We start from the raw sequence: 26,949 nt of genomic DNA on the forward strand, positions 1-26,949 counted from the left end.
TACTTTACTTTGCACTTCTTGGCATTGAATCCCAGCTGCCAAATCTTTGACCACTCTTCAAGTCTTCTTAAATCAATTTTCATTATCTCTACTCCTTCAAGCGTATCCACTCTGCTGCAGATCTTAGTATCATCTGCAAATAGACAAACTTTACCTTCTATCCTTTCTGCCAGGTCGCTCACAAAGATATTGAACAGAACCGGTCACAAAACCGATCCCTGTGGCACTCCACTTAACACCTTTCTTTCTTCAAAGTAGGTTCCATTTACCATTATACGCGGTTCACCACATTTTACATCAGACTCTCAAGTCTATTCTAATCTTGAACACCCCAAATTCTTCTGAATCTTCAATTGTTTATAAACCCAAGAAGCAACAAGTCTGACTTGATTTAAAATACTGTAAGCCAATACAATTTCAGATTGATACTGCAAATTTCTGAACTGTAGATTATTTTATGTTGTACAGTATCTGAGTTGCATCCATTTGAAAAAGTTAGAAGATGGCAAATCAGATTTTTGGACAAGAATGGAAAGAGACAAAAATTCTCTATCATCCAAACTTTGACTTAATACACAGATCCCACATTTTCACCAAAGTTCCAATTCAGACACACATTATATATTTTAAACATAGGATTAAACCACAGAGGAAGCTGGACTGTATTTTTGAACGGAACTGTTGACTTGCAGTCGAACTCAAAATAAGCTCTATGAGTAGATCTAATAATGGGAACACACTTTAAATGCTTTGGAATTGTTAATCCTGGTAAGATATCCATAGGAACAGAAGAAGTTCATGTACATTCAATCGTTACTCAAAATGGAAAATAACATAAGAAGTGCCATGCTTGGGCCAAATCAAGATCCATCGAGCCCAGCATCCTGTTTCTGTCTGTTTCATAAGTACCTGGCAGACCCCCAATGGTTGATGTATTTCTGGTATCTCACTTCCGGAGATAAGCGCTGGCTTTCCCTAAGTCTACCTGGCTACTAAAACGGTTTATGGACTTTTCATTCAGGAACTTGTCCAATCTTTTCAACTCCACTATATTTAGTCGCCTTGACCATGTCCTTTGCAACAGGTTCCATAGCCTGATAATGTGCTGAGTGAAAAAATACTTCCGATTTGTTTAAAATCTGTCAGTTGTCTTTTTTAATAGAAAGTACTGACATGGTATATATTCCCTTTTACCTTTAAAAAAATGAAAACCAATAATCTCTGTTCCATTCAGAATTATTTTGAATCATTTTTTATTTAAAAATGACCAGTGCACAAGTTGTATCTAAATGTGAAGCAGGGTTTATTTTAAAAGGCAACATTTTTTTTTCTTCAGTTGTCAGGTCTGGGAAGCCAGCCAGTGCTTTAGGTATGATTTATGTCCCAGGCATGGCAGAGTTTCCAGACACTGATTTACAATTAACACTGGACCTAAATAAATAATTCCTTATAACCTTTTGCACCTAAGAAGAAAGATGCTGTATCTTAGTATTGCAGTTATTATAATATATTTACAGAGGGAGTTTTTCCCACGCAACTCAAACATGCCATAATAAAGCCTACCCTTAAAAAAGCCGACCTGGATCCCTCTGAACCGGCTATCGACCAGTATCGAACCTCCCGTTATTATCAAAAATCCTAGAAAAAGTCATCAACAAACAACTAACTGACTTTCTAGACGAAAATCAATTACTTTTCCCTTCACAATACGGATTCAGGAAGAATCATAGCACTGAAACCCTGCTTGTGTCCCTGTCAGACTCCATTCTAAAATCCCTTGACACTGGTCACTCTTATCTTCTGGCCCTACTTGATATCTCTTCAGCATTTGACACTGTCAACCACATGACCCTTCTCTCTCTCCTTTCACAAATTGGCATCACCGGCACTGCCTTATCCTGGATACAATCTTTCCTGAAAGATAGGTCATACAGTGTCAAGATGGGACACCAAACTTCAAAACCTAGAAATCTATCACAAGGTGTTCCACAAGGGTCCTCCCTTTCTTCAACTCTGTTCAACGTGTATCTATCTCCGCTCTGTAAACTACTGATGAAATTGGATCTTCGTCATTTCATATACGCCGATGACGTACAGATCATCATCCCCATCAATGACTCACTTTCTAATGCCATGAAAACCTGGGAATCAGCACTGGCTGAAATAAAAAATCTACTCATGGAAAACTTTCTTGCAATCAACACCAACAAGACCGAACTCCTCATTATTACATCACACAAGAACACCACCTCTAACACTTCACCTTCAACTACCTCAACAACAGACCATTGCAAACTGAAACATGTCCGCAGCCTTGGGGTCATGATTGATAATCACTTCTCCTTGAAGAATTTCATCTCGAATACAATTAAGAGTGGCTTCTTCAAGTTACACACACTGAAAAGAATTAAACCACTATTACATTCTCAGGACTTCCGGACTGTGTTACAAGCCACAATTCTACCAAAAATTGACTATTGTAATGCTCTACTTCTGGGTCTCCCAAAAAACACAATCCAACCATTACAGATGTTGCAGAATGCCGCGGCTCGGTTACTTACTAACACTCGACGACATGAACACATTACACCAGCACTCATGTTCCTACATTGGCTACCCGTCTCCTACAGGATTACTTTTAAAGTTCTCTCACTCATCCACAAATCAATTCACAACCAAGAGATGCAATGGTTTTCGGATCAGTTGATATTTCACACTTCCAACAGACCAATTAGAAATATCCACCAAGCGAAATTAGCTGCTCACCCTCTAAAACACATCAAACACGTATCCACCAGAGACTGATCATTCTCCATAGCTGGTATCAATATCTGGAACAACATGCCGTTGGACCTGCGACTTGAATCCTGTCACAAAACTTTCAAACAAAACCTTAAAACATGGTTGTTTGAACAAGCCTTTTCTCAATGATTAATATCTAACCTAAAATTCAGCTATCCCATATTCTCTCTTACCTGCTTCATGTTCTTCCTCTATCCATTTGTTTTTCTCATACTGCTAATCTTTACCCCCCCCCCTTCCATTCAACGTCTGTGTATTGACTTTTATGTGACATTGGACTTTGCCCTCAACAGTTTATTGCTCCTGCGTAATTCCTGAACATTAATATATTATGGTTATTATATTTAATGAAGTTAGCAGGTTTCCCTTGAACCCCGTTATTACTGTAAAGCTTGTAGCTGTTATTTGTGTTACCGTTTAATCTGTTATATGTAAAGCCTGTTGCTAATTTGTTTCTCTGTAAACCGAGGTGATGTATAACTATACGTACCGCGGTGTAAAAGAATCTATAAATAAATAAATAAACAAACAAACATTAGGAGTATTAGAAGCTTCACACATATAAATATATAAATTAAAAATTAGAAAATAAAAGCAAGTGTTTCTTTTGTCAATTAGATGGAATTTCCATACTAGATCAAAGCACACAGATGTCTTGACATAGTGTATTTGATTTTATAAGTAATATTTTTCTGCACATTTATTAGTAACTCACGAGAATAAAGGATTTCTATGTTAGTCAGTTACAAGCTAATTGTAAATTGTTAAAAGTATACCGTACAAAAAAGGTATATATACCGTACATTCAAGATATTTGGGGCTGCTGCTGTCCTGATCACAGCATGCCTGAGGCTTTGGCAAAGAATTTTAACTCTTGGTAAGCATCTCTTTGTCATTGTTCAACTGACTTCATCTGAATTAATTTGATTTAAACAGACAATCTGAATTTATCTGAATTGATCTGACCTAATAAATTAAATGTACCAATTGAATTTAATTGTTTACTTTTCTTATGTAAAATAAAAATACCGTATTTTTTGCTCCATAAGATGCACCTGACCATAAGACGCATCTAGGATTCAGAGTGGGAAAATTAAAAAACCAAAAAAAAAAACCAAATGGTGTGCTAAACCGGCTCTGTTCCCGAGCGTCTGTGCGTCTTATGGAGCAAATTGGGGGAGGGCATAAAATGTTTTTTTTTTGGTCCCCATTCCAACCCTTTAAATTTAATTAACTACAATCCCCCACCCTCCTGACCCCCCCAAGACTTGCCACAAGTCCCTGGTGGTCCAGCGGGGGTCCGGGAGCAATCTCCTGCACTCGGGCTGTCGGCTGCCAATAATCAAAATGGCGCCGATAGCCTTTGCCATTACTATGTCGTAGGGGCTACCAGTGCCATTGGTCGACCCCTGTAGCATGGTAGGAGCACAAGATGGCGCCGGCCGTCCATTGCTCCTACCATGTGACAGGGGCCGACCAATGGCAACGGTAGCCCCTGCGACATAGTAAGGGTAAAGGCTATCGGCGCCATTTTGAATACTGGCAGCCGACGGCCCGAGTGCAGGAGATCACTCCTGGACCCCCACTGGACCACCAGGGACTTTTGGCAAGTCTTGGGGGGGGGGGGGGGGTCAGGAGGGTGGGTGGGTTGTAGATGTTTTGTTTTGTTTTTTTTTTTTAATAGTCGCGCCATAAGACGCACAGACATTTTCCCCCCACTTTTGGGGAAAAAAAGTGCGTCTTATGGAGCGAAAAAATATGGTATATTCTTTAGAGAATGCGTGGTTCTGATTTCATAATAATTAACTGAGCTCAATAAATGCATTAACTCTTAGGAGCTCTAATGAGTTAACTTATGTGACATGATGTTGCTAATGCCAGGAGAGTAACTTTTTAACAGGTAATACATTAAGGATGATTCTCCCCTTAGAAATATCTATCGGAACAAGGACCGAGACAGTACCCTATTCCTAGTGTTTAAAAGAATAAATAATTATTCACTATTTACCTAGTTGTTCCATGCCACTCATGATTTTATACATTTCAATCACATCCCTTTCTCAGTCTTTTATTTTCCCAAGCTAAAGAGCTCTAATCTCTTTAGCCTTTCTCCATAAGGGAGATTTTTCATCCCCTTTATATTTTATTTATTTATAATATCTATATATCGAATAATCAGTATAAGAACAATAAAAGCAGTTTACAATCAAACTCTCATAATCTTTAAAAACAAACCAAAAAACAGTTAATACCAGGTCAATTTATCTGCCAAATTTCTTACTCAAATCAGCCCATCAAACAAAAATATACCGTACCTCTTAAAATAACAAATAGCCTTCCCCAATTTACACTCCTCAGATGAATTATCTCTATACTTAAATAATTTATAATCCCTACTGTACAGCTTTTTAGCATTTTTGCCACCTTTCTCTACACTTTTTCTAGTTCTGCTACAGGTTTTTTTGAGATAGGGTGACCAAAATTGCACACAATACTCAAGGTACATTCGTAAGATGAATCACAAAGGCATTATGACATTTTTAGTTTTGTTCTCTATTCTTTTCAAAATAATTCTTAACATTCTGTTTGCCTTTATGTCCGACGTTGCATACTGAGCCGAAGAATTCAAGGTCCACAAGGATTCAGAGGTCATTTTTCTGGGTGGCGATTCCTAACAGGGAACCCAGCAAGAACAATCTATCCATCTCATTATAAAAATTAGAGAAAAAGGAGGGAACATACTATATTTGAGGGCAATTTTCATAGAGTCTAGTCTAATCCACCCCACCAAGAAATGTGACATGGAGACCAGGTGGCGAACCTGTGATGCAGACCTTAAAAAATACATTGAGCACATAGAAATCATGAATTCCAGACCAAGTACTTAAGGCCCTCCAAGACCCTCTAAAAATCATATTTCTCCAAAGAACTAAATTGGCCCAAATTTTTTAAATGCCATGATTTCAGATTTCTGCCAATTTACTTTATCCCAGAAAATAAAGAAAATGTTCCTATAAAGCAGGGGTCAGGAACCTTTTTGGCTGAGAGCCATAAACGCCATATATTTTAAAATGTAATTCCATGAGAGCCATACAATATGTTTAAAACTAAATACAAGTAAATGTGTGCATTTTATGTAAGATCACACTGTTAAAGTACAATAAGTCTCTGAAAATATTACACCAGGCCTTAAGACACCAATACATCTCCTATTAGGAAAACGGACCAAGTCAGGCTGCTATAGAGTCCTACACAGAAACTACACGCCAGCAGAAAACCTCACCTGAATCACGAGCTGTCCCTCACCTAACATAGAATAAAGAGACCAAAACGCATAACAAGAAGCATGCAGAAAAAACTGAATTGGAAACTGCAACAAGCCAGAGTCTCTGTATGCAGTGTAACAAAGGAAAAAAGAAACATCACCCATCCTTATAAAACAAATCAAGAAATATAAAATCATCAGCAGTAAAACTGTACTAACAAAAATAACATATTTCGAAACAGCTGATGAGTGGAATATCCAATAATTAAAAACTCATATAAAACATTTCCAGATACCAACAAAATATTTCAAAAATAGCAGACACAAAGACCCAGTAATGAAAAATAATAAGGATACAAAAATTTTTTTGCTCTGCATACCTGGGAACGTTTGATATCCAGGTGACCTGAGATTGTTCTGAATTAGCAGGAGGCGGGGTGGTTTGCTTGGAACTTTCTCCTCTCTCAGTCACATACCAGCGCTCTCTCTCACACTGGCTCTCAATGACACACCTATACACACACGTGCTCTCAGTACTCACATATACACATGTTTTTTCTCTCTCACTTATATAGGCTCTTAATTACACATTTACACACATGCTGTCTATCTTTTCATGCTTACACACACACACACACACACAAGCTTTCAATCACACACATACATGCTGTCTTTTTCTCTCACACACAGACTCTCATTCACATGCTTGCTTACAAACATGTCCTCTCTTTCTCTCATTTACACACAGGCTCTCAATCACATACTCACATGCTCCCTCACCTAAATCAGCTCTCAATCACACTCAGACACACATGGTCTCTCTCTCTCATTTAAACACAGGCTCTCAATCACATACTCACATGCTCCATCACCTAAACCAGCTCTCAATCACACACAGACACACATGATCTCTCTCTTACTTATACACACAGGCTCTTAATCATACATACACATGATTTCTCTCACACACAAAGGATCTCAATCATACACACATACTCTTTCACACAAACAGGTTTTCAATCACAAACTTACACATACAGGTTCCCAATGGTAAACTTACATTCATGCTCTCTCTCTCTCACAGGCAGGCTCTCAATCACACACATACTCTCTTTCACATGTACAGGCTCTCAATCATTCACATACATGCATTCTCTCACTCGCTCACACACACACACACACACACAAACAGCCCCCCCCCCCCCCCCCCGCGGCCCGGAAGAGGAAGTGGAGAGTATCGGGTGCCTGCGCTGCAAGAAGAGGCCACGCTAGTGCGCTCGGCATCGGCCCGAAGAAAAGAAGACTGCAGCGCGGCTCGGAGGAAAATGAAGAGCTTCAACCGCGGCCGATGGGACTCCGCCTCCGCGAGGGCTGAAAATGAAGAGGTTAGTGTTGGGAGGAGGCTGCTGCTGCCGTGAGTTCCCGGGGTGGGGGAGAGAGAGTGTGAATGAGCGAGCAAACACATGCTTGCTCGCTCATTCACTCTCTCTCTCCCCCACCCCGGGAACTCGCGGCAGCAGCAGCCTCCTCCCAACACTAACCTCTTCATTTTCAGCCCAGGCGGAGTCCCATCGGCCGCGGTTGAACCTCTTCATTTTCCTCCGAGCCGCGCTGCAGTCTTCTTTTCTTCGGGCCGATGCCGAGCGCACTAGCATGGCCTCTTCTTGCCGCGCAGGCACCCGATACTCTCCACTTCCTCTTCCGGGCCGCGGGGGGGCGGGAAGAAGAGAGCACGCCGGTGCCGCTGACTCCAGCTGTCCTGCCGCGTTCCGCCCGGGCGTAGGAGGACCAGGGAGCAGCTGGGTCAGCGGGAAAGTGTGGCGACACTTGTCTGCGAGCCAGATGCAGCCCTCAAAAGAGCCATATCTGGCTCGCGAGCCATGGGTTCCCGACCCCTGCTATAAAGGCTAGTAAAGCAGAAAATGATGCATCTAGATCAGAGAGATAAAGCAGAGTTGCTATAACAGATGTTCTCCTAGGACAGCAGGTAAGTATGGAAATAGAAGTGTGGGAGCTTGCTGGGGAGACTGGATGGGCCGTTTGGTCTTTTTCTGCCGTCATTTCTATGTTTCTATGACAGCTATTAATAGAGGTTCAAGTGCCAGATTGAACAGAAAAGTGGACAGAGGGCATCACTGTCAGGTGCCTTAAGAATAAAAAATGTGCAAAATAATGCCATTCACAAGGATATGAGTTTGAGGACTACTATAAGAAGACTGAATACCCTTAAAATTTGCAAAGCCAAAATATTGCAGTACAGTAAACAAATAATTCCATTCGACCCGGTCAAATGCCTTTCCTGCATCTATAGAAAAGGTGATGATCAGAATCAGCAAGGATTTAACAATATATATTAAACTGTGAAAAATTCAGGCAGTCAGTAATAAGCCTCCCTTTAATGAAAATGGATTGGTCCAGTTATAGACTAATGCGGTTATTGTTGCATGGTTATGTCCATGCATACTTGGAAAAGCCTTGTAAGCAAAGAAAAATTATCTGCATTGATGCCAAGGACCTGGGGAGGGGCAGCACAATAATAATTTTCACAGGGCAGCAGAACAGGTAGGACCAGCCCTGATGTCACCCACTTGGATGGCTAATCATCCTACTTGTTCTTGGAGACCATCTACTTATCAACAGGTAAGAAAACGATCAGTGTGAGAGTCTATAATCCTATCTCTGAAAAGAAAAATGTAACTTTGTGTTTTTGTTAATCCAATATAAAATCCTTAACTTGAAAAATACTTGAAAACATTTATGTGGATATTGCCACATAGAACCATAGTGACTAAATGAGGCAGATGCCAAAATCTTTCATTGAAGGCAGCATCACAGCCCCCTTATTCATTGCTCAAGGTTTTCACCTAGTGGCTGGATTTAGGGCTCTTGATTACAGGGTTTCCCAAGCCTTCAACCCTTACAGCAGTTATAACCCACCGTTATTAAACCCCTTTGGCATAATTCAGTCATCCCCAGATGGAAGACAAATTTGGTCCAGTCTGAGGAAACCCAGCATGCTTCTGAGAGAACATGAGTCACAGTGTAAGGCTGAGCTGGAGCGGAAGGAAGCTGTTGCTATCTATGATGAGTGGCATGGAGTGAGCCCTACGTGCTGTGGAGTAGTTGATGCAGCCTTGTAGGCAAACTTACAAGGCCTATGCTGATACCTGGCAAGCATGTCCTGAAGCGAGACAGACTGAAGCTTCACTTGCCTGCCACCTCGCCCACAGGTTGAGCTCTTGGGTTCTGGCAGCCAGCAGGACTTAGGTGGATCCCTAGGGTGCTAGAGAGAGAATAAGAGTCCTAGCACATGCCAGGGTCAAGACAGGCAATAGACAGGAGATACTGTGAATAGGCCAGGAATTGGGGAAGGTGGCAAGCCAGCATAGTCAGTTCCAAAGCAATGATCAGGTCCAGGCAGCAGGCAAATGTGGTGAGGTCCAAGGCTATGGTCCGTTCCAGGAGATCAAGCCAAGGATAGATGAAGATAGACAACGAGACACTGGATGTGACTAGCAGGGGAGGGCTGGATGAGACAAGGCTGGGTAAAGCAAGGCTGGACAAAAGAATATAGGAACGCAGAATCAATACACTGTGCACAAGGCAGGAGACCCATTCCTGAGGTGGTAACAGGTAGTCAGGGCTGTGGTTAAGTAGTTAGGGCCTCTTGATGTCATCTCTGGGTGCTGTGGGGGCTTTTCCTGCCATTGGCTCTTTAAGTGCTCATGTGTACTATGCGCATGTGCCTATGGAGGCTGCGAGGAGGCGCAGGCACCTGTCGGCGTGCAGGCGGCATTGAAAGCTGGGGCCCGTTGGATTGCAGCAGTGTTCCTGCTGCTTTGGGAGGATGCTGGTGTGAGCTGGAGAGAGCAGATGGTTGCAGGTACACCCCGCGATGGGCCAAACCAAACACTATCACTGAAATAGCTGCTTTGTTTACCAGAAAAGGCTCATGCACAACATGAGCCTTTGCTGGTTACTACCCCAAACCAAATAAGCCTGATACTTCACTTTCAATGCATATCCAGCATAAATCTCTGCTTCAACAGCAGGGGGGAATGAAGATAAGAGAACTTACATTCAGACAACCACCAACAAGGACTGAATTGCACAGTCTGGGTAAACAAATAAGTGAGGGAGTAGCTTGCTTGTTGTGACGGTTACTACCCCCAACCAATTAAGCCTGTTACTTCACTTGGAAAGCATATCCAGCGCAGCTCACTGCTTCAACGGCAGGGGGGGAGAATGAAGAAATAGGATTTACATCCAGCCAACATCTAACAAGGCACTGATCTGAGCAGTATGAGTATACAAACATCGGGGTAACTTTCTCGATACGAAGGATACTACCCTCAAACATTAAGCCTTATACTTCACTTTGATACAGCTCCAACATTGCTCTCTGCATCAATGGCGGGGGTGGAAGGAAATTAGAATCAAAAAGCTACCAATAAGGGCCCTGAATTCAGCGGTCGGAGTAACAGATAAGTATGAGAAAATAAGTGTGAAAGCTTGCTGGGCAGACCGGATAGGCCTATTGGTCTTCTTCTGCCATCATTTCTATGTTTCTATTAAATGAACTTTCAAGTAGAATAATCTCTGCAAGTACTAGTAAGAAAGACTGAAGGGAGTTAATAATGTGCGTTTACTCTTGGACAGTTTTTCTAAACCTTTCAGTATAATAACATCTTACTATACTGCCAAATAAATTCAGCAAGTTGGAAACAATTCAACTAGTGTGGACACTGGCTTTTATTAGAAATTGCTCCAAAACACTGAACAATACAGCCACTAGAACTGTTTTTGAAGAGAAGATATCCTTGTAAACCCTGATAGCCTCAGTATTAGCTGAAAGATACATTTTACACTACTGATACATAATGCCCAGACTAGGAACAAACACTAGGTGAAAAAAGGTGAAAAATCCCCAAGTAATTGCACATGAAGGGTCAAGACGCCAGGATCCTAACCATGGCTCTGACCGAACTGGAGGCCCAAAAGAACAAAAGGAAACTATAGTGCATGATTTCAAGACCAGTCAAATCCAGCATGCCCAAGTGACCCCAAAACAAGTCTGCTTTTCAGGATGCCCACAATAAATATTCATGAATACCTGAATATAATTTAGCTGACTCAGGTTAATTCACATATTTTACTTTTCTTGACCGCTTTGAGGGTTCTGAGAACCAGATTTGTGAACCATTGTAATAGTTGATGAAGACATAGTGTGATGGAAAGCACAATATACTATAGCCTTATTTAATAATGAAATGCCTACAAGCAACAGTAATAAAGGACTGGTAAAAAGAGGAAAAAAGTTTTATGTTAATAAAATATCAAAATGAGATACAAAAATAAGCTTATTTCATTCTACCTTAATGTTCATAAGCTAAGCATACAATGTTTAAGTATAGTTGTTAAATACTTTACAAAATAAAGCTTAAGAAAATTAAAGATATTTGTTCAGTTTACTTAGTACAATAGTCAATTATCCAAACCTGAACTTCTCACTTAAAAACTCCTGTTAAGTAATATTTTTTCCATAAAAATAATCAATGTAATTTCAGTAACATAAGCAAAATACATTTGCTAAAAAGGGCATGTATTGCAGTGTGTACATTTGAAAATGCCTTTTTGAAGACATTCAGTATTACAAAACTAACCAATCCTCCAATCAATTTTTTCCCTAGAAACTTACATTCCTGTTCATAATTGGGTTTTGAGTTTCAACAGCCTTTCAACCTCTGTAAGCTGTTATTTGCAACTATTCCAATTTATTTTCCTGCCTAGTCATCATGATAATGGTTCTCAGTCCAGGATCATGGACAACAGCTTCCTTTGAAGCTCAATACAATGCACCTTATCCCAACCTCAGCTCCAGCATAGGCCCATCCAAAAAAAAAAGAAACTTTCAAACTTTTAAAGGGAAAATGTTGCTGTCTAAATGAAATTGGCTTTTGTTTTTATTTTAAGCAATCTATTTTATCAGGAAACATGGTGCCAAATTAAATAAATTCTTTGGAAGCAGGAAAATAACCTTCTTGACATTACAAAGGCTATATATAGGGTCATTCATCAAAACGTGTTATGGCGTTAACGCATGCAATAACGGCATAACTCATATGTTAATGCCATAACGTATGCAATCTTTATGTCACCGCACGGTGTGAATGTAGATTTTTTGAAGGGGCGGGATTAGGGAGGGGTAATATTGCACTGTGCAATAGGATAACGCATACTATCGTAAGTTTTTAACACCGGAAATAACTACTCCTTTTTTCCCGGCGTTCAGTTGTGCAATATGCCCAAAACGGCCATAATGCAATTTGCGTAAAAGATTGCAAATTGCATTTTGGCCATTTCTGGGCTTGGGGAGGGGAGAAAGAGTGGAGTAGGGAGGAGAGAGCGCAATAGCATGAGAGACCTTCACAGTATTCAACTATTTATATCACTATCAGGTCGACACAGTAAAGTACGCTCCAGTGGAGCGCACTGTTAGCCCGTGTTTGGCCACGCATTTTCGACGCACCATTTTTACCCCTTATACAGTAAGAGGTAATAGCGCGTCGAAAACGCACGGCCAACCCCGCCCTCCCCCCCCCCCCCCCCCGAAACTAATAGCGCCCGCAACATGCAAATGCATGTTGATGGGCCTATTAGTTATTCCCGTGCGATACAGAAAGTAACGCTTGCTAAAGGCTGGCATTAATTTTGGCCGGCACCGAGAAAGTGTACAGAAAAGCAGAAAAAACTGCTTTTCTGTACACCCTTTGAATTAATATCATAGCGATATTAAGTCGGAGGCCCCAAAATTAAAAAAAAAAATTAAAAATCTGCCCGTGGGTTGGAAGATGGACGCTCAGTTTATCCAGCGTCCGTTTTCCGAACCTGAGGCTGTCAGCGGGTTTGAGAACCAACGCCAGTAAAATTGAGCGTTGGCTGTCAAACCCGCTGACAGCTGCCACTTCTGTAAAAAAGGAGGCGCTAGGGACAGGCTCATGTCCCTAGTGTTATGGTTACGTGTGTCTTGGTGGATCCTTGGGTGCTGTGGAGATGACCGCGCCCACGGGGAGGAGCCCCGTGAGGAGCCACAGCGCTGGGCTAGACTCGTACACACAAAACACAAATAGTTCTTTATTTAGACAGTTTGAAGAGAGCCACCAGGTGGCAGTAGTGAAGCAGTCTGTAGTTGCAGATTCAGGGACCTCAGCAGAGGGAGCCCTTCTCTCCTAGATGACGTCAGGAGGTTCCGCAGCAGGTCTCCTAGCGAGGAGATACTGTGGACGATATAGACAGAGTTAGAGTACTCACTAAGTGTTTGCTGTAGCTGTGCGATTCCACCAGGTATGTTGTAGATGGTACAGGCACCGAGGCAGGGAGAGCAGGCCCTCAAGGAGCCTGCTCTCCCTGTAAGGCACGTGAAAGAAAGCAGAAGGCCCCCGAGGAGCGGGTACCCAGGTTAGCGGTTACCCCGAAGGGCAGAGAGCTTCCTGCGGCAGCACGGAAGCGGCAGAGTAGCGTAGACAAGAACGGATTTGAGTCCTTGCTAACTCAACGAGCTAGCAAATTAGTGAAGGTAATATACCCGGATGGCATGACATCAGCATGCGGGAACGCCCTCGAGGTTCGCGGCAAGGATGGTACAAAGACGTGGATTGCGTGGGCGCACCCTAGTAGATACCCTGGGAGGAGCAATGGCGGAAGGCTGCACCATAGCCATTCTGGGGACGCCAGAGAGATCAGCTTGTAGATGCGGCGGTAGCCATCTTTCCCAGGTAAGCAGGAGGAGCCGTGAATAAGGTGAGGCAAACGGGGCGAAGCCGTCTAGGACCAACAGACGCAACACCTAGCGCCTCCTTTTACTGCAGGCCCTCATTTACATAAATTTATTTACTGGATCGTGCACCCAGGAGAGTGGCCTGGGTGTGCACCAGGAGAGCGGGCGCTCACCCACTCTCCCGTGAAGTTTTCTGTGTCGGCCCGTATAGGAGGGCCACCTAATAGCTCGAGGTGAGTTATTGATGGTGGTTTAGGATTTAGAGGCCAGTTTTACACGCAGAATGAGACGTACAAACGGCACAGTACACCTCGGTGAAGATTTGATGTCATTTGGAATGAGGAAAGTTTCACAAAGATGAGATTTCTACTATGTTCTCTCACCTTAGCTTGATAGTACTGTTATAGAGTCCATCAAGATAGGGCGAAAGAACATTATAGAAATCTCATCTTTGTGAAACTTTCCTCACACCAAATGACATCAAATCTTCACAGATGTGTACTGTGCCGTTCGTACGTCTCACTTTGCAGATAAAACTGGCCCCTAAACCCAAAACCACCACAACACCTCACGCTATTAGGTGACCCTCCTCTAGTGATATAAATAGTTGACTACTATGAAGGCCTTATAAAGAGCCTCTCTCTCTCTCTCTCTTTCCCCCCCCCCCCCAAATAGTAATAGCTACCTGTCTGGGTACTTCGCGAGTTGCGAAATAGAAGTATCGCGAGGTGCGAAAACTTTACCGCACCCTGCAATATACTACCTATGCGAAGCTCTATGTTAGCATGTGGTGTGGTAATTCTAAAATTACCATAAACACGTCCCTTTTTCTTACCGTGGGCGTTATCCATGCATTATTATAGCATTTTGAAGAATAAGAACATAAGAACATAAGAAAATGCCATACTGGGTCAGACCAAGGGTCCATCAAGCCCAGCATCCTGTTTCCAACAGTGGCCAATCCAGGCCATAAGAACCTGGCAAGTACCCACAAACTAAGTGTATTCCATGTAACCATTGCTAATGGCAATGGCTATTCTCTAAGTGAACTTAATAGCAGGTAATGGACTTCTCCTCCAAGAACTTATCCAATCCTTTTTTAAACACAGCTATACTAACTGCACGAACCACATTCTCTGGCAACAAATTCCAGAGTTTAATTGTGCGTTGAGTATGTTTTTTGTTTGTATTAACAACCTGCTCATTAGTTGACATGGGTAACTTGGAATGTTTCTGCACTTTAAAGACACCTGGTCCACTTTAGCATTTACTGCAGTCTCTCTACTGAGATGCCCTATTTTCCCTGTTCTGTTACTATCCTTCAAAGATACTTCATTCCAAGCCATGCACTTCTGAGCAACTGTAGGCTTTCCCCAATCATCTAGTTTAAAAACAGTTGCACTCTCTCCTTTTTAAAGAGGTTAGTGCCAGCAGCCTGGGTCCACGCTGGTTATAGTGGAGCCCATCCTTTCAGAAAAGGATAGGCTCCCCTTGTAATTGGGACTAAAACTTGTGCTTTGGATTAGCACATCTTCCTGCAAATTGAAGGATAATGTTTATTAGCCATTTCCCTGCATTGCAGAGCTGCACATTAGTGAGAACAATACCTAGTTTGGCTTCTTTTTGCAACAGGAAAGTTACTTTTGGGTCAAAGCAGGAGTTAACATTTGTCTCAGCAGACAGCTAAGTGGGATAGGTCTGCCTCCCATCCACCCAAGTAAAAATAAAAGAAAAAAAAGCTAGCTGCATGTAGCAAATTAGCTGGGTTGCAGGCTGAATCCCTTCCCACCCAAGACAAAAACAAAAAGCATTAGGGCTGTAGGCTGAGCCCCCTCACTCCTAACCAAGCCAAAAAATAAAGTAATGGCCATTCCTCAAAATTCAAAACCCTGCTCGGAACCAACCCTGAAGGCCACCTTACCTCCTCTCAGTGGGGTTACCGTCTAGCTCTGGGCTGAAACTCATTCAATGCTGACCTACTCACAGCCAGCAATTGTCCCTCTATTGTCAGTGAAAGGGACCAATTCCCATTCCATAAAAGGGGAACTGTCCTTTCACTGACATCTGACAGTGGAGGAACCAATCAGTGCTCATGAAGAAGTGAATAAATTAACATCAAATGAGTTACAACTCAAGACAGCTTGACAGCTGCACTGGGAGAAGGTAAGGTCTTCTCCAGGCATTTGTTATGAAATAGGTACAGAGTTTGAAATTTTGAGGGTTGGTCACTCTTCTTTTTTAACATACATTGGTGAGAGGGGATTCAGCCTAGACACAGCCCTGCTAGTATTTTTAACTTGGGTGAAGGGGGGTTCAAGCCTGCAACTCTGCCAATTTTTTTTTTTAACAGAAGAGAGCATATCTTTTTGTTGTATGTATCTTAAGAACATATCTTTTGCTGTGTTCCTAATTTAGGAGCATAAATTGTGCAGTGCACCTGTCTGGCCATTGTTAGACAAAAAAAAGCACACAAAACAAAACACACACATTGTCAAGCCTCTGCCACTTAACCTCATAGGTGGGGGTGCCAACTGTGGATCCATCTTTAGAAACTTTACTCCACCTCTGACCAGGAGTAACCTTTCTAACCTTAAGAAAATGCATGCTGAGGCAGCACACCTCTCTGCATTGGGAAGGAATGCTTAATACCCTCATTTGTATAGAATTCACAAATAAGGGTGCTGAGACCAGTTTGAAACAATTGTGCTCTTAAAACTCCTTCCTGCATCAGAAGTAAGGTTTACTTGTACAAAATGTTTAAGTGTGGTGAAACTGTGGATTCAGTTGAACATACATCGGCCTGTAAGAGTACTGCAAGACTCCTCCACCCTGGCCACTGAGTATTACACAACTCCAAGATTTGCACAAAAACCGATAAGCAGATGTAATATGCTGTACTGTTTCTTAATGCACATGCTAAAAATTGTAACTCCTGGTATAATAAAGTATAATAAGAATCTAGGGGATAGTTTGATAATAATCTTTGGTATATTTGGATCATCTCAAATACTGATAAATACTATGCTGCATGCATCCTACAAATAGTACAACACAATATCCCAGCTCTACAAACTAATTCCCATTAGTTTCACAAAACTCATGCACAACATAACTCTAATTTAAAACTTACAACAATTCCAAGTGAAGAAGACAACTGAATTTTGCAAACAAGCAGGCAACAGCTAGAATGGAGATCAAACAAATTTTGCATTGGATAGTTAAATAAGAAAAAAAAATCTAAATTCACTATTACCTAAAATGTATCCTGCCCACTTAAGCAGAAGTACTGCCTAGTGCTTGAGGGCATTTTAATAGATTTTATATTTTAATCTTCCTTTCTCCATCAAACATGAAGTGTTTCTCATTCATAAAAATTGCTATCACCAATACAATTTTCCTGCACATTATTGATACCCTTTCGCCACACTTTTAATGTGCCAAATCCCTGGGAGCAGAAGTCCAATCTCTTCCTGATTCCATCCATCTCGGAATTGCAAATATTCAATACCCCTGTATAGTCATAGTCTACTATTAATAATTAAGAATCAAACTGCATGCTCTGGGAGACAATGCCTGGATATACTTTTATCAAACTTCCATGAACAGATTCCAATGACAAAAGGTGTATTTCAAGGCTAGATGCTCCATTTGCATTATGTCATGCAACAAGTTTCTCCATGGCCAAAAGGATGGAGCATTAAAAAATCTCGAAACAAAGACTGCTGCTGTGTTACAAAAGAAAAGGGTGTCAAGCCATTAGCTGTTACAATGAATTTGATACCATGTATAAGCTTAAGTCTTTTAATGAGGCATTTACCAAATAAGCTAGGCTTATTTTTTCTTTAATTCTCTATTATGACTGCTAGAAAACTAGAAGGACAATTTGCCAAAAAAGAACACTAGCTATATCGGGCCTTTTTTTCATTAAGTTTTGGGCCCAAAGATACTGAATGTGCAAAAAGTAAACCAAGGTCTGAACGATATCCTTGTATATCAGTAGGTACCCTCGTAGAACATGAGCTCTCTTCTCATTCTCCATCACAGATCACAAACAGAATATAATTGCTGATAACGATTACAAAGGCCACCTATTCTGCTCAATGTTCCTTATTGTTATAGTACTACTGACCTTCCTTACGGCCAGATTTATTAAATAAGCTATTTTCCTGTAGACACAAAAAAGAAGGAAATTACTTTAGAACATCAGGTCCTTAGTCTCTGGATTTACCCTTCTCCTTTTCTCACGCCAAGGATCATCGACGCTTACTTAATCCATGCTCTCTTGAATTCTGATACTATATTATCATAACCTTCACAGAGAGGCTGTGCCATATATCCATATTTTGTTATTTTTGTCTTTACCTCCTTTCAGCCTTATAACATAAAAGTACTGTTTTGACCATACTTTAGGATATCAGTATTTTAAAATGTATTAATCAACTATATCAAAATTGTACTATAAGATTGCCAGAAAATTAAAGTTTCAACTCAGTTTATCAAATTTTGAAAAACTTTATTTCTTTAACCAAGCAAAGAAAATGTTCACATATGACAAAATTATTATTGAATACAGGCCCAAAAGTGTTTGAGCATAGACTTCTTTTCTGCAAAATTCAGGTGGGAAAAATAAGAAATCTCCAAAATACAGAACTTAATTTCCCTGCGAGAAGCATGAATATTTTTGTATCATAAGAAAAAAATGCACATGCTAAATTATCTGTAAATATTCAACTATTTATATAGCTAATAAAATCTGCAGAATTCCTTAGCTAAGTGCAATGTTTTTTTTTAACTCAGCATTTTCCACCTACTTTGAGCCTTTGGCTTAACTGGAACCAGGGCTGGGATCTGAACCTACATTCGCAATTACTTGGCATTTTCTCTTTTATATTCTTCCAAAACCATGCAATCACTGGCCCTGATAAAGCCACTAGATGTCACCCTTGAGCAATGACTATGACTACCTCCACCCCAGGAGCTGTAAACATTGCCTATTTGAGGAACCCCAGCCCCAGCTGACCAAGGGAACATAAGACCCAACTCAGGATTTAAAGCAGGGATCTTCTACATGGCAGTACACAGCATTGCCACTGAACCATCAGACTGGCCCAAGTCTAAATAAGATATAAACATTAATACTTATGAAGTAGGCTCTGAGATATTCACTGTCCTTTTTACATACTGCTCAAACCATTAATGTTATCAGTTTTAAAAGAATAGCAAATAATGTGAAAAATAAAATAAATAAAAGCAATAAATTCCTGATATGATATACTTTTTAATTTGTCTTACAGCTTTAAACAATCTTCCAACAGTTTTGTAAACATTGTCTAGAAGAGGAAATAATTCACTGACCTAAAATCTTACTCTTGAAAAATGTCAGCAATGCAGGCCTAATAATGGAATTCTTCTGTATTGTTCTATTTTTAGCACCATATCAAATAAGCTTTTTACCTGCCATGTCTCTTGAGTGCAAACTTGATGCCTTCCTTCTGGAAAGGAAGCAGTCGCTCTCTCAGCTTCTCAGGCAAAAAAGATAGCTCACCATCAAACTCATTTTCAGAACAGGAAGACATTTTCAGTGCAGGAGACCCAGATCCTTCCCTGAAATATTATTCCTTTTTCAGATTATTGCTATAAAAAAAAAAAAAAAAAATTTATTAATACTATAAAATAAAAACTGGTAAAGAACAAGCAACAGAATCACTTCCTTGTGTATTTAAATAGCCTAACTTTAAAAACTTTTTTTTTTCCATGTGAAATAAACAACCCTTAATGAGCCTTCAAATCTCCTGAAGCATATTCCTTGCATAACTTCAAAACAAAAACTTCAGGAATAAAGACATAAGATATATTAAAGAATTTAATGTACTCAGCTCTAAGTACTTCACCATGAACTTCAATTCTTCTGTATATAATTCCTATTAATTTAAATATTTACTCCAAATACAATTTCAAAATTTACATTTTCAAGAGATGGATCCTGATAAGGACTAAAACTGATCTCCAAATTATACTACGAGAAAATAGTCAGAAGACAGAAACCAAACTTGTCACTAGACTAGAAAACATTCAATAGTACTACTTTAAAGTAGGGCTGGAAAAATAACAGGCACAAGGATGCTCAGGAGTCCAAAATTTGGCACCACTTGCTGAGAAAGAAGTCACCACTAGCAGTCAGAGAAGATGGGCTGCATGGGAGAGGAGCCACTGTTAGTGATGACTAGAGGAGCTGCTGTCAATAGTAAGGAGAGCCAGGATAGAGCAAGAGAGGAGGTGCAATCAGTGCGTAAAGGAAGAGACAAGTAAGTTTATTTATTGAGTTTATTTATTATTTCTGTTATGTATATTCTGTGTTGTTTCATTAATCTAGTTATGGATGTTTTTATTGTGAGCCACCTAGAAAAGCTGATATTGTAGTTAACAAATATCTTAAATAAATAGTTTCACATAGGGGGTTGAGGAGAAAGCAGTGGCAGCAAGCTGGACACCATCAATGAGAGGGCCAGAGAGGATGGAAGGATAGCGATAGAAAGACTAGGGATATGTCAAAGAAAAATTACAACAAATGTCAAAATAAGCAAAAAACAAAAAAAAAGGAAGTTTGCTTACCATAAATGGTGTTTCCGTAGATAGCAGGATGAATTAGCCATGCTGTCATGGGAACAGTCAATCAGGGCCCGGGAGGCGGAGCTTCCAAAGAGAAAGACAGAGCTTTGCTCTGTGCAGCTACGCGTCAGCTCCCACGCAGGAAAGAGATCTCTCCTCAGTCTGTGATTAAGCAGTAGATGAATGTAAAGAACATTAGGTCGACTATCCAGGGAGGTGGATGGGTCAGCATGGCTAATTCATCCTATCTACGGAAACACCGTTTACGGTAAGCAAACTTAAGAACCTAAGAACATGCCATACTGGGTCAGACCAAGGGTCCATCAATCCCAGCATCCTGTTTCCAACAGTGGCCAATCCAGGCCATAAGAACCTGGCAAGTACCCAAAAACTTTTCCCGTTTTTGGGTACTTGCTTTTTCCCGTTGATAGCAGGGCTGAATTAGCCATGCTGTCATGGGAGTCTATAGCTCCCTATCAAGCAATGTGAACCTTTTTTTTTTTTTTTTCGCGTGATTAGATTGTAGTGGAAAGTCGACTAAGTATTAAGATGTTCCAGAATGAAGTATTGTTTTACCCATCCTGGCATCGTCTGATGATTGCTGGTCCAGGCAGTAATGAGATGTGAAGGTATGAAGAGATGTGAAGGTATGAAGAGATGACCAGGTAGCCGCTTTGCAAATGTCAATGGGCTGTATGTATCAGATGAGCTATGGAAGTTGCCATTGCTCGTACTTGATGAGCACGTGGTTGCGATGCAAGAGACATCTTCCTTTTGTCGTAGCAAAACTGAATACATTGTGCTATCCAGCTACAAATCGTTCGTTTAGCTACAGGGTTTCCCGGAGCATTAGGATTAAAAGAGACAAATAACTGTGAAGCTCTTGTTTGTAAGTGTGTCCTTTCTTTATTATATACTAAGTCACATTTACAGTCTAATGTGTGTAGTGCACGTTCCCTGTCGTTGTGATGTGAGGTTTAGGAAAGAACTTTGGAAGTTCTATGGACTGGTTTAGGTGGAATTGGGAAACCACCTTTGGCAGGAATGATGGATGAGGTCGAAGGACAGCTTTATAATGGTAAAATTGTAGATAGGGACTATAAATGTACCAAGGCTTGTAACTCACTAACTCTACGTGCCGAGGTTACTGCTACCAGGAACACCACTTTCCATGTCAGGTATTTAATGTGGGTTGAGTCCAACGGTTCGAATGGTGATAGCATAAGTTGTTCCAATATTATGTTTAGGTTCCATGGAACTGGAGGTTTGGATATGGGAGATTGAACCTTCGTAAGACTCTTGATGAAACGAGATACCAGAGGATGGAGTGAAATAGGTTGGCCTCGATGTGGCCTGTGATAGGCTGAAATGGCACTGAGATGAACTAGAACTGATGAAGTTGCTAGGCCAGCTTTGTACAAGGTGTGAAGGTAATCTAGCAGAATCTCTGGTGAACAATCTAAGGGATGAAGGCCCTTGTTCGAGCACCATGCTGAATATCGATTCCACTTGAATTGATAATTTCTTCTGGTGGATAGTTTTCTGGATTTGATTATTATCTTTTGTGCTTCAATGGAGATGCCCTGTTCATCTAGGAGGAGCCATTCAACCTCCATGCTGTCAAGTGAAGGGAGGAGTGCATCAGATGCAGGAGAGTTCCTTCCTCTTGTGTTAGGAGGTCTGGTTGATCCGGTAAGAGAATCGAATCTGCTATGGAAAGATTTAGTAGGTAGGTGTACCACGGTTGCCTTGGCCAAGCTGGAGCTATCAATATTAGCTGTGATGCATCCTGCATGCATTTTTGAATTGTTCTTGTTTGTTATGAGAGGTATCGGAGGAAATGCGTAAAGCAGCCTTTCCTTCCAAGGGAGGAGGAACGCATCTTGCGCCATCCGCTGAGGACTTGGCCAGATTGAATAGATTCGAGGTACCTATGCATTCTCTTCCATGGCAAAATGATCCATCATTGGTACTCCCCATTGCGCAAAGATGCTTTGTGCTATCTGGTGGTTGAGGGACCATTCGTGAGGATAGAAAATTCTGCTGAGTCTGTCCGCCTGGGTGTTGATGACCCCGGGAAGATAATTCGCTTGTAGCTGTATGGAGTGTTGGTGTGCATTCTCGTAGATGAGAAGGGTCTCTCTGCAAAGGGACCATGAACCTGACCCTTCTTGTTTGTTGATGTAAAACATTGCTACTTGATTGCAGTGTAGATCATTACCCTTTGACCCTGCAGGTGAGGTAGAAAAGCCTGTATTGCATTGCGTATAGCTCTGAGTTCTAAGAGATTTATATGTAGATTTTGTTTGTGCATTGACCATAGACCCTGTGTCTGTAAGTGGTCGAGGTGTGCTCCCATCCCTTGCGTGAGGCATCCGTTGTAATCACTGTGTTGTGCGGTGGAGTGGTGAAAGGGGTGCCCCTTGGTGAGTGTAGTCTTGTTCAGCCACCAGGTGATGTCCTAGGACATTTCCACTGTGTTACTCTGACCGAAGTGGTTGGGAGTGTTGATTCCATTGATGTTTTAAACCCCATTGAAATTGTCTCATATGCAATCTGGTATTGGGAACCGTGTGAATGGCTGCTGCCATGTGTCCCAGTACTGTAAGGATCTGATGAGCTGAAGGACGTTGTGTCATTCTGAGGGAATGTAACAGGCGAATCATCTCAAGTTGCCTGTCCTCCGGCAGGAAGGCTTGTTTGTGAGTGGTATCCAATCGTGCTCCTATGAACTACAAGATTTGTGTAGGGGTTAAGATCGATTTTTGGAAGTTGATGACCAAGCCCAACTGATCCAGAGTCTTGATCAATTGGTGTAGGTGCGTTAATAGCAGCGTGGGATTTAATGCAACTAGGAGCCAATCGTCAAGGTATGGAAATATCCTCATTCTCTGCTGCCGGAGGAATGCCATCACCAGCGCCATGCATTTTGTGAAAACCCTGGGGGCCGATGATAGGCCAAAAGGAAGAACTGTATATTGGTAATGATTGTTCTGGAATTGGAACAATAGGTAATGCCATGAGGACGGGTGTATAGGGATGTGAGTGTAAGCATCCTTCAAGTCTGTGGAACACATCCAGTCGTTGGGTTGGAGGAGTGGAAGTATTGATTTCAAGGATACCATTTTGAAATTTTACTTTACTACATATTTGTTCAATTCCCGAAGGTCCAGTATTGGACATAGGCCACTTATTTTCTTGGGAATTAGGAAATATGGGGAATAGAACCCCTTGTTGCGGGCCCAAATGGGAATGGTTTGTATAGCCTGTTGCAGGAGTAACGACGCTATTTCCGTCGCTAACTGAGGTTGATGAAGTTTGGGACCCTCTGCTGATAAATGTGTGTGTGTGTGGGGGGGGGGGGGGTTCCCAGAAAATGAAGTTGATATCCATTTTGTATAATGTCCAGAACCCAACGGTGGGCGGTTAGGTTTTCCCATTCCGTGAAGCATGCTGTGAGACGTCCTGGGGGATTGAGCTGTGGTGATGGCGAAGGAATTTTTAAAAAGACTGTGATGGTTCAGCCTGAGTTGCTGGTTGCTGGTTCTGGTTACGATTAGTTCTCGGGCGTCCCCTTCCTCTTTGATTTTGTTGGTGTTGTACTCATTGCTGCGGCTGGTAAGGAGGAAGCTGATAGGAGGAGTAGGGCCGGAAGGGCCTACACGAACACATTTGTCTACGTCCTCCTGAGAAGTAGCATCTTGGTGTGCTGTATGCTGGAGGTGCAGTCAACGACTGCACTGCCACTGACTGTTCTTTGAGATTGGATACTGTCTCCTAAAACCGTGGGCCAAATAAATTGTCCCCTTTGCATGGCAAATTGGCGAGCTTGGTGTGTATGTCCTCTCAGATCGCACTTGCTCTCAGCCATGCCACACGGTGTGCCGCAATGGCCATTGCAGAGGATCTAGTAGTGGTCTGAAAGGCCTCATACACCGTTCTAAGCAAGTGTCGAATTCCTTCTTCAATATCTTGTATTGGTTTGGATGTGGTTTTCTGCTCAGCTTGAACAGAGTTCCTGCCTTGCTCTGAACTAATAAATATTATCTGTGCTATTATCTGAGCAGCCCTGCTCTGAACTAATAAATATTATCTGTGCTATTATCTGAGCAGCCCTCTATAATTGTATTCATGTGTAATGTATTTATGTTAGTTAACATTGTTTTGAGATGTATTGAAGTTGTTTTTTACTTTACCTAAAGAGATTTATAAAAATTGGATTGTATTGAGCGTGTGCGAACAGATCACTGCTCAGCTTGAACAGAGTTCCTGCCCTGCTCTGAACTAATAAATATTATCTGTGCTGATTAAGGTTCTCTTTTCTGGAACCCTGCTGTGGACGACTTGGGAGTAGTTGAACTGTGCCCTGTCAGGATTTGAAGCTCTTCTTTCGGATAGAGGCTGCTGTATTGTGGATTTGGCAGTTGAAGCAGCAGTACTGACGCCCTCTTCAGCTCTAAATTCAAATGGACACACAGTAGGATACAATCTGGGACTTTGCTTGTTCAGAGACTGCTTAAGGTCGGGTGCTATAATCACATGCTGATTCTGGTTGAAATACTTAACATGAGTTTATGACAAAGTTGAGTTTTCTCTTGTACTATATACATGTGTTTATATGACAAATGCAGATGCTTAGGAAGTGAACAGATTTATTTCAGTCATTCATTCCAGTAAAGATAAAACTGTTACTCACTAAAGAGCGTGTGGATTCATTTCTGATACTGGGTTGGGAATCAAAGTGCAGGTTTCAGACACAAGGAGTCATAAAGAAAATTGAACTTCAAGGGTTACAACAAATTCTGAAAAATTTCTGAAATTCTGAAAAATACCCAGCATTAGACAGGTTTCAAATACTCCTTTAAACTAAAAAGGTGCTTTTGCGAGGGGCAGACAAAGGCACCAAATGCAATTCAGATAAGTCCCAAAAGAAAAATATCCAGTGATCATATCCCACCATGTCCTCTACCAGATGATGTTTTGAAACGCCTCGTGGGAAAGGTTTGTTCTGCAACCGCTTATTTGGATGGTGTGCAGTGCCCTTGCTTAGTGGACACTGGCTCTCAAGTGACGTGCATAACACAAACCTTCTATGAAGACTATTTATCACATCGGAAGCTATACCCGCTAGAAGACTTACTTTGTGTTACGGGTGCAGTAGGTCAACCTGTTCCTTATCTGGGGTATATTGAAGTTGAAGTACAGTTTCCCAAGGAGGCCTGTGGAAGTGGGAACAAATATTCTGTCCTTGCTCTAGTCTGTCCCGATCAAAAGAACAAACCCCTGCCTTTAATAGTGGGAACAAATATTCTCAGACATCTAATACATGACTGTAAAGAACTGGCTGGCCCAAATTACCTTAAGGAGTTAGCCATGGACAAAAATTGGGTAACTACATATCAGACCTATGTTTCTCATCAAAGTTCCAATCAAAGAGTTACTAGGCCAATGATGGCTAGATTGACCAGCACCAGACCAATAGTGTTCGAAAGGGATGAAGCGAAGGAAGTGGAATGCATTCTGAGAATGCCCAGACATGGTCAGAGTTTGTCCATATTGCTTGAGGCTTCAGAAAATTATCCTCTACCCGGAGGCTTACTAGTACAACCTCAACTCATCCGAACTGGCAGTAAGTCGCACACAAAGGCTAGGGTGCTATTGAAGAATATATCGGATTGTAGCATCAGTTTGCCTCCTAGAAGGACATTGGGTGTAGGTGAGCCAGTCGATATAGTGAGGACCATGAACGTTACAGGCTCGACCTATAAGGATGGTGCTAAACTAGAATCTATTGGAGAGGGTAACATGGAGTCTGAGAAGGTGTCGCTAGACTTCGGAGATTCTCCAATATCTGAAGAGTTTAAACAGCATATAGAAAAGAGAATTAATCAAGAGGCAAAAGGAGCATTTTCCTGTCATGACCTTGATATTGGATATATTCCAGGAATAATGCATAAAATCACCCTGTTGGATCCAACTCCATTTAAAGAGCGCACACGTCATGTATCCCCAGCTGACTTTGAGGATCTCAGGCAGCACCTGAATGAGCTATTAGCCACAGGAGTGATTGAGGAGTCTGATAGCCCTTATGCTTCACCTGTGGTATTGGTTAGAAAGAAGAATTGGTTAGAAAGAAGAAAAAAAAATTTCTGAGTTTTCTGTCGATTACCGTCGAGTCTGTCCCTCGCGGCCTACTGGCCGTCGACCGTACCGCAGCTCGATTTTTTTCTATGGCCATGGCGTCGGGGTTTCGTCTGTGCCCAGACTATACTTGCACCATGTCTACCACAGACCCTCATGGAGTCTGTGTACTGTGTTTAGGCCGTGAGCATGATATCCTGACTTGCACCAAATGTGCCCTCATGACACCAAAAGGTCGCAAAGCCAGAATGGAGAAGATGGGACTCCTCTTCCGTGCTCACACCCCGACGCCATCCATCGCATCGACGTCATCGGAACCGGCACCATTGAAGTGGCACCAGCATCGACCTCCGTC

The 26,949-nt window shown here is 41.6% G+C and overlaps 1 protein-coding gene across 5 annotated transcripts in view; it reads right to left on the minus strand.

Annotated features, from left to right (window-relative positions):
* Positions 1 to 26,949, minus strand: part of ZRANB3 (zinc finger RANBP2-type containing 3) — a 593,631-nt gene that overhangs the window by 553,105 nt on the left and 13,577 nt on the right. For all 5 annotated transcript variants that reach the window (XM_029605377.1, XM_029605376.1, XM_029605378.1 and 2 more), the window contains exon 2: positions 19,299 to 19,478. In XM_029605377.1, the coding sequence (XP_029461237.1) occupies positions 19,299 to 19,420 (122 nt within the window). In that variant the 5' untranslated portion in view covers positions 19,421 to 19,478. The remainder of the gene's footprint in view (positions 1 to 19,298; positions 19,479 to 26,949) is intronic.

The sequence above is a fragment of the Rhinatrema bivittatum genome, chromosome 6 (assembly GCF_901001135.1).
Source record: "Rhinatrema bivittatum chromosome 6, aRhiBiv1.1, whole genome shotgun sequence".
NCBI lineage: Eukaryota > Metazoa > Chordata > Amphibia > Gymnophiona > Rhinatrematidae > Rhinatrema > Rhinatrema bivittatum.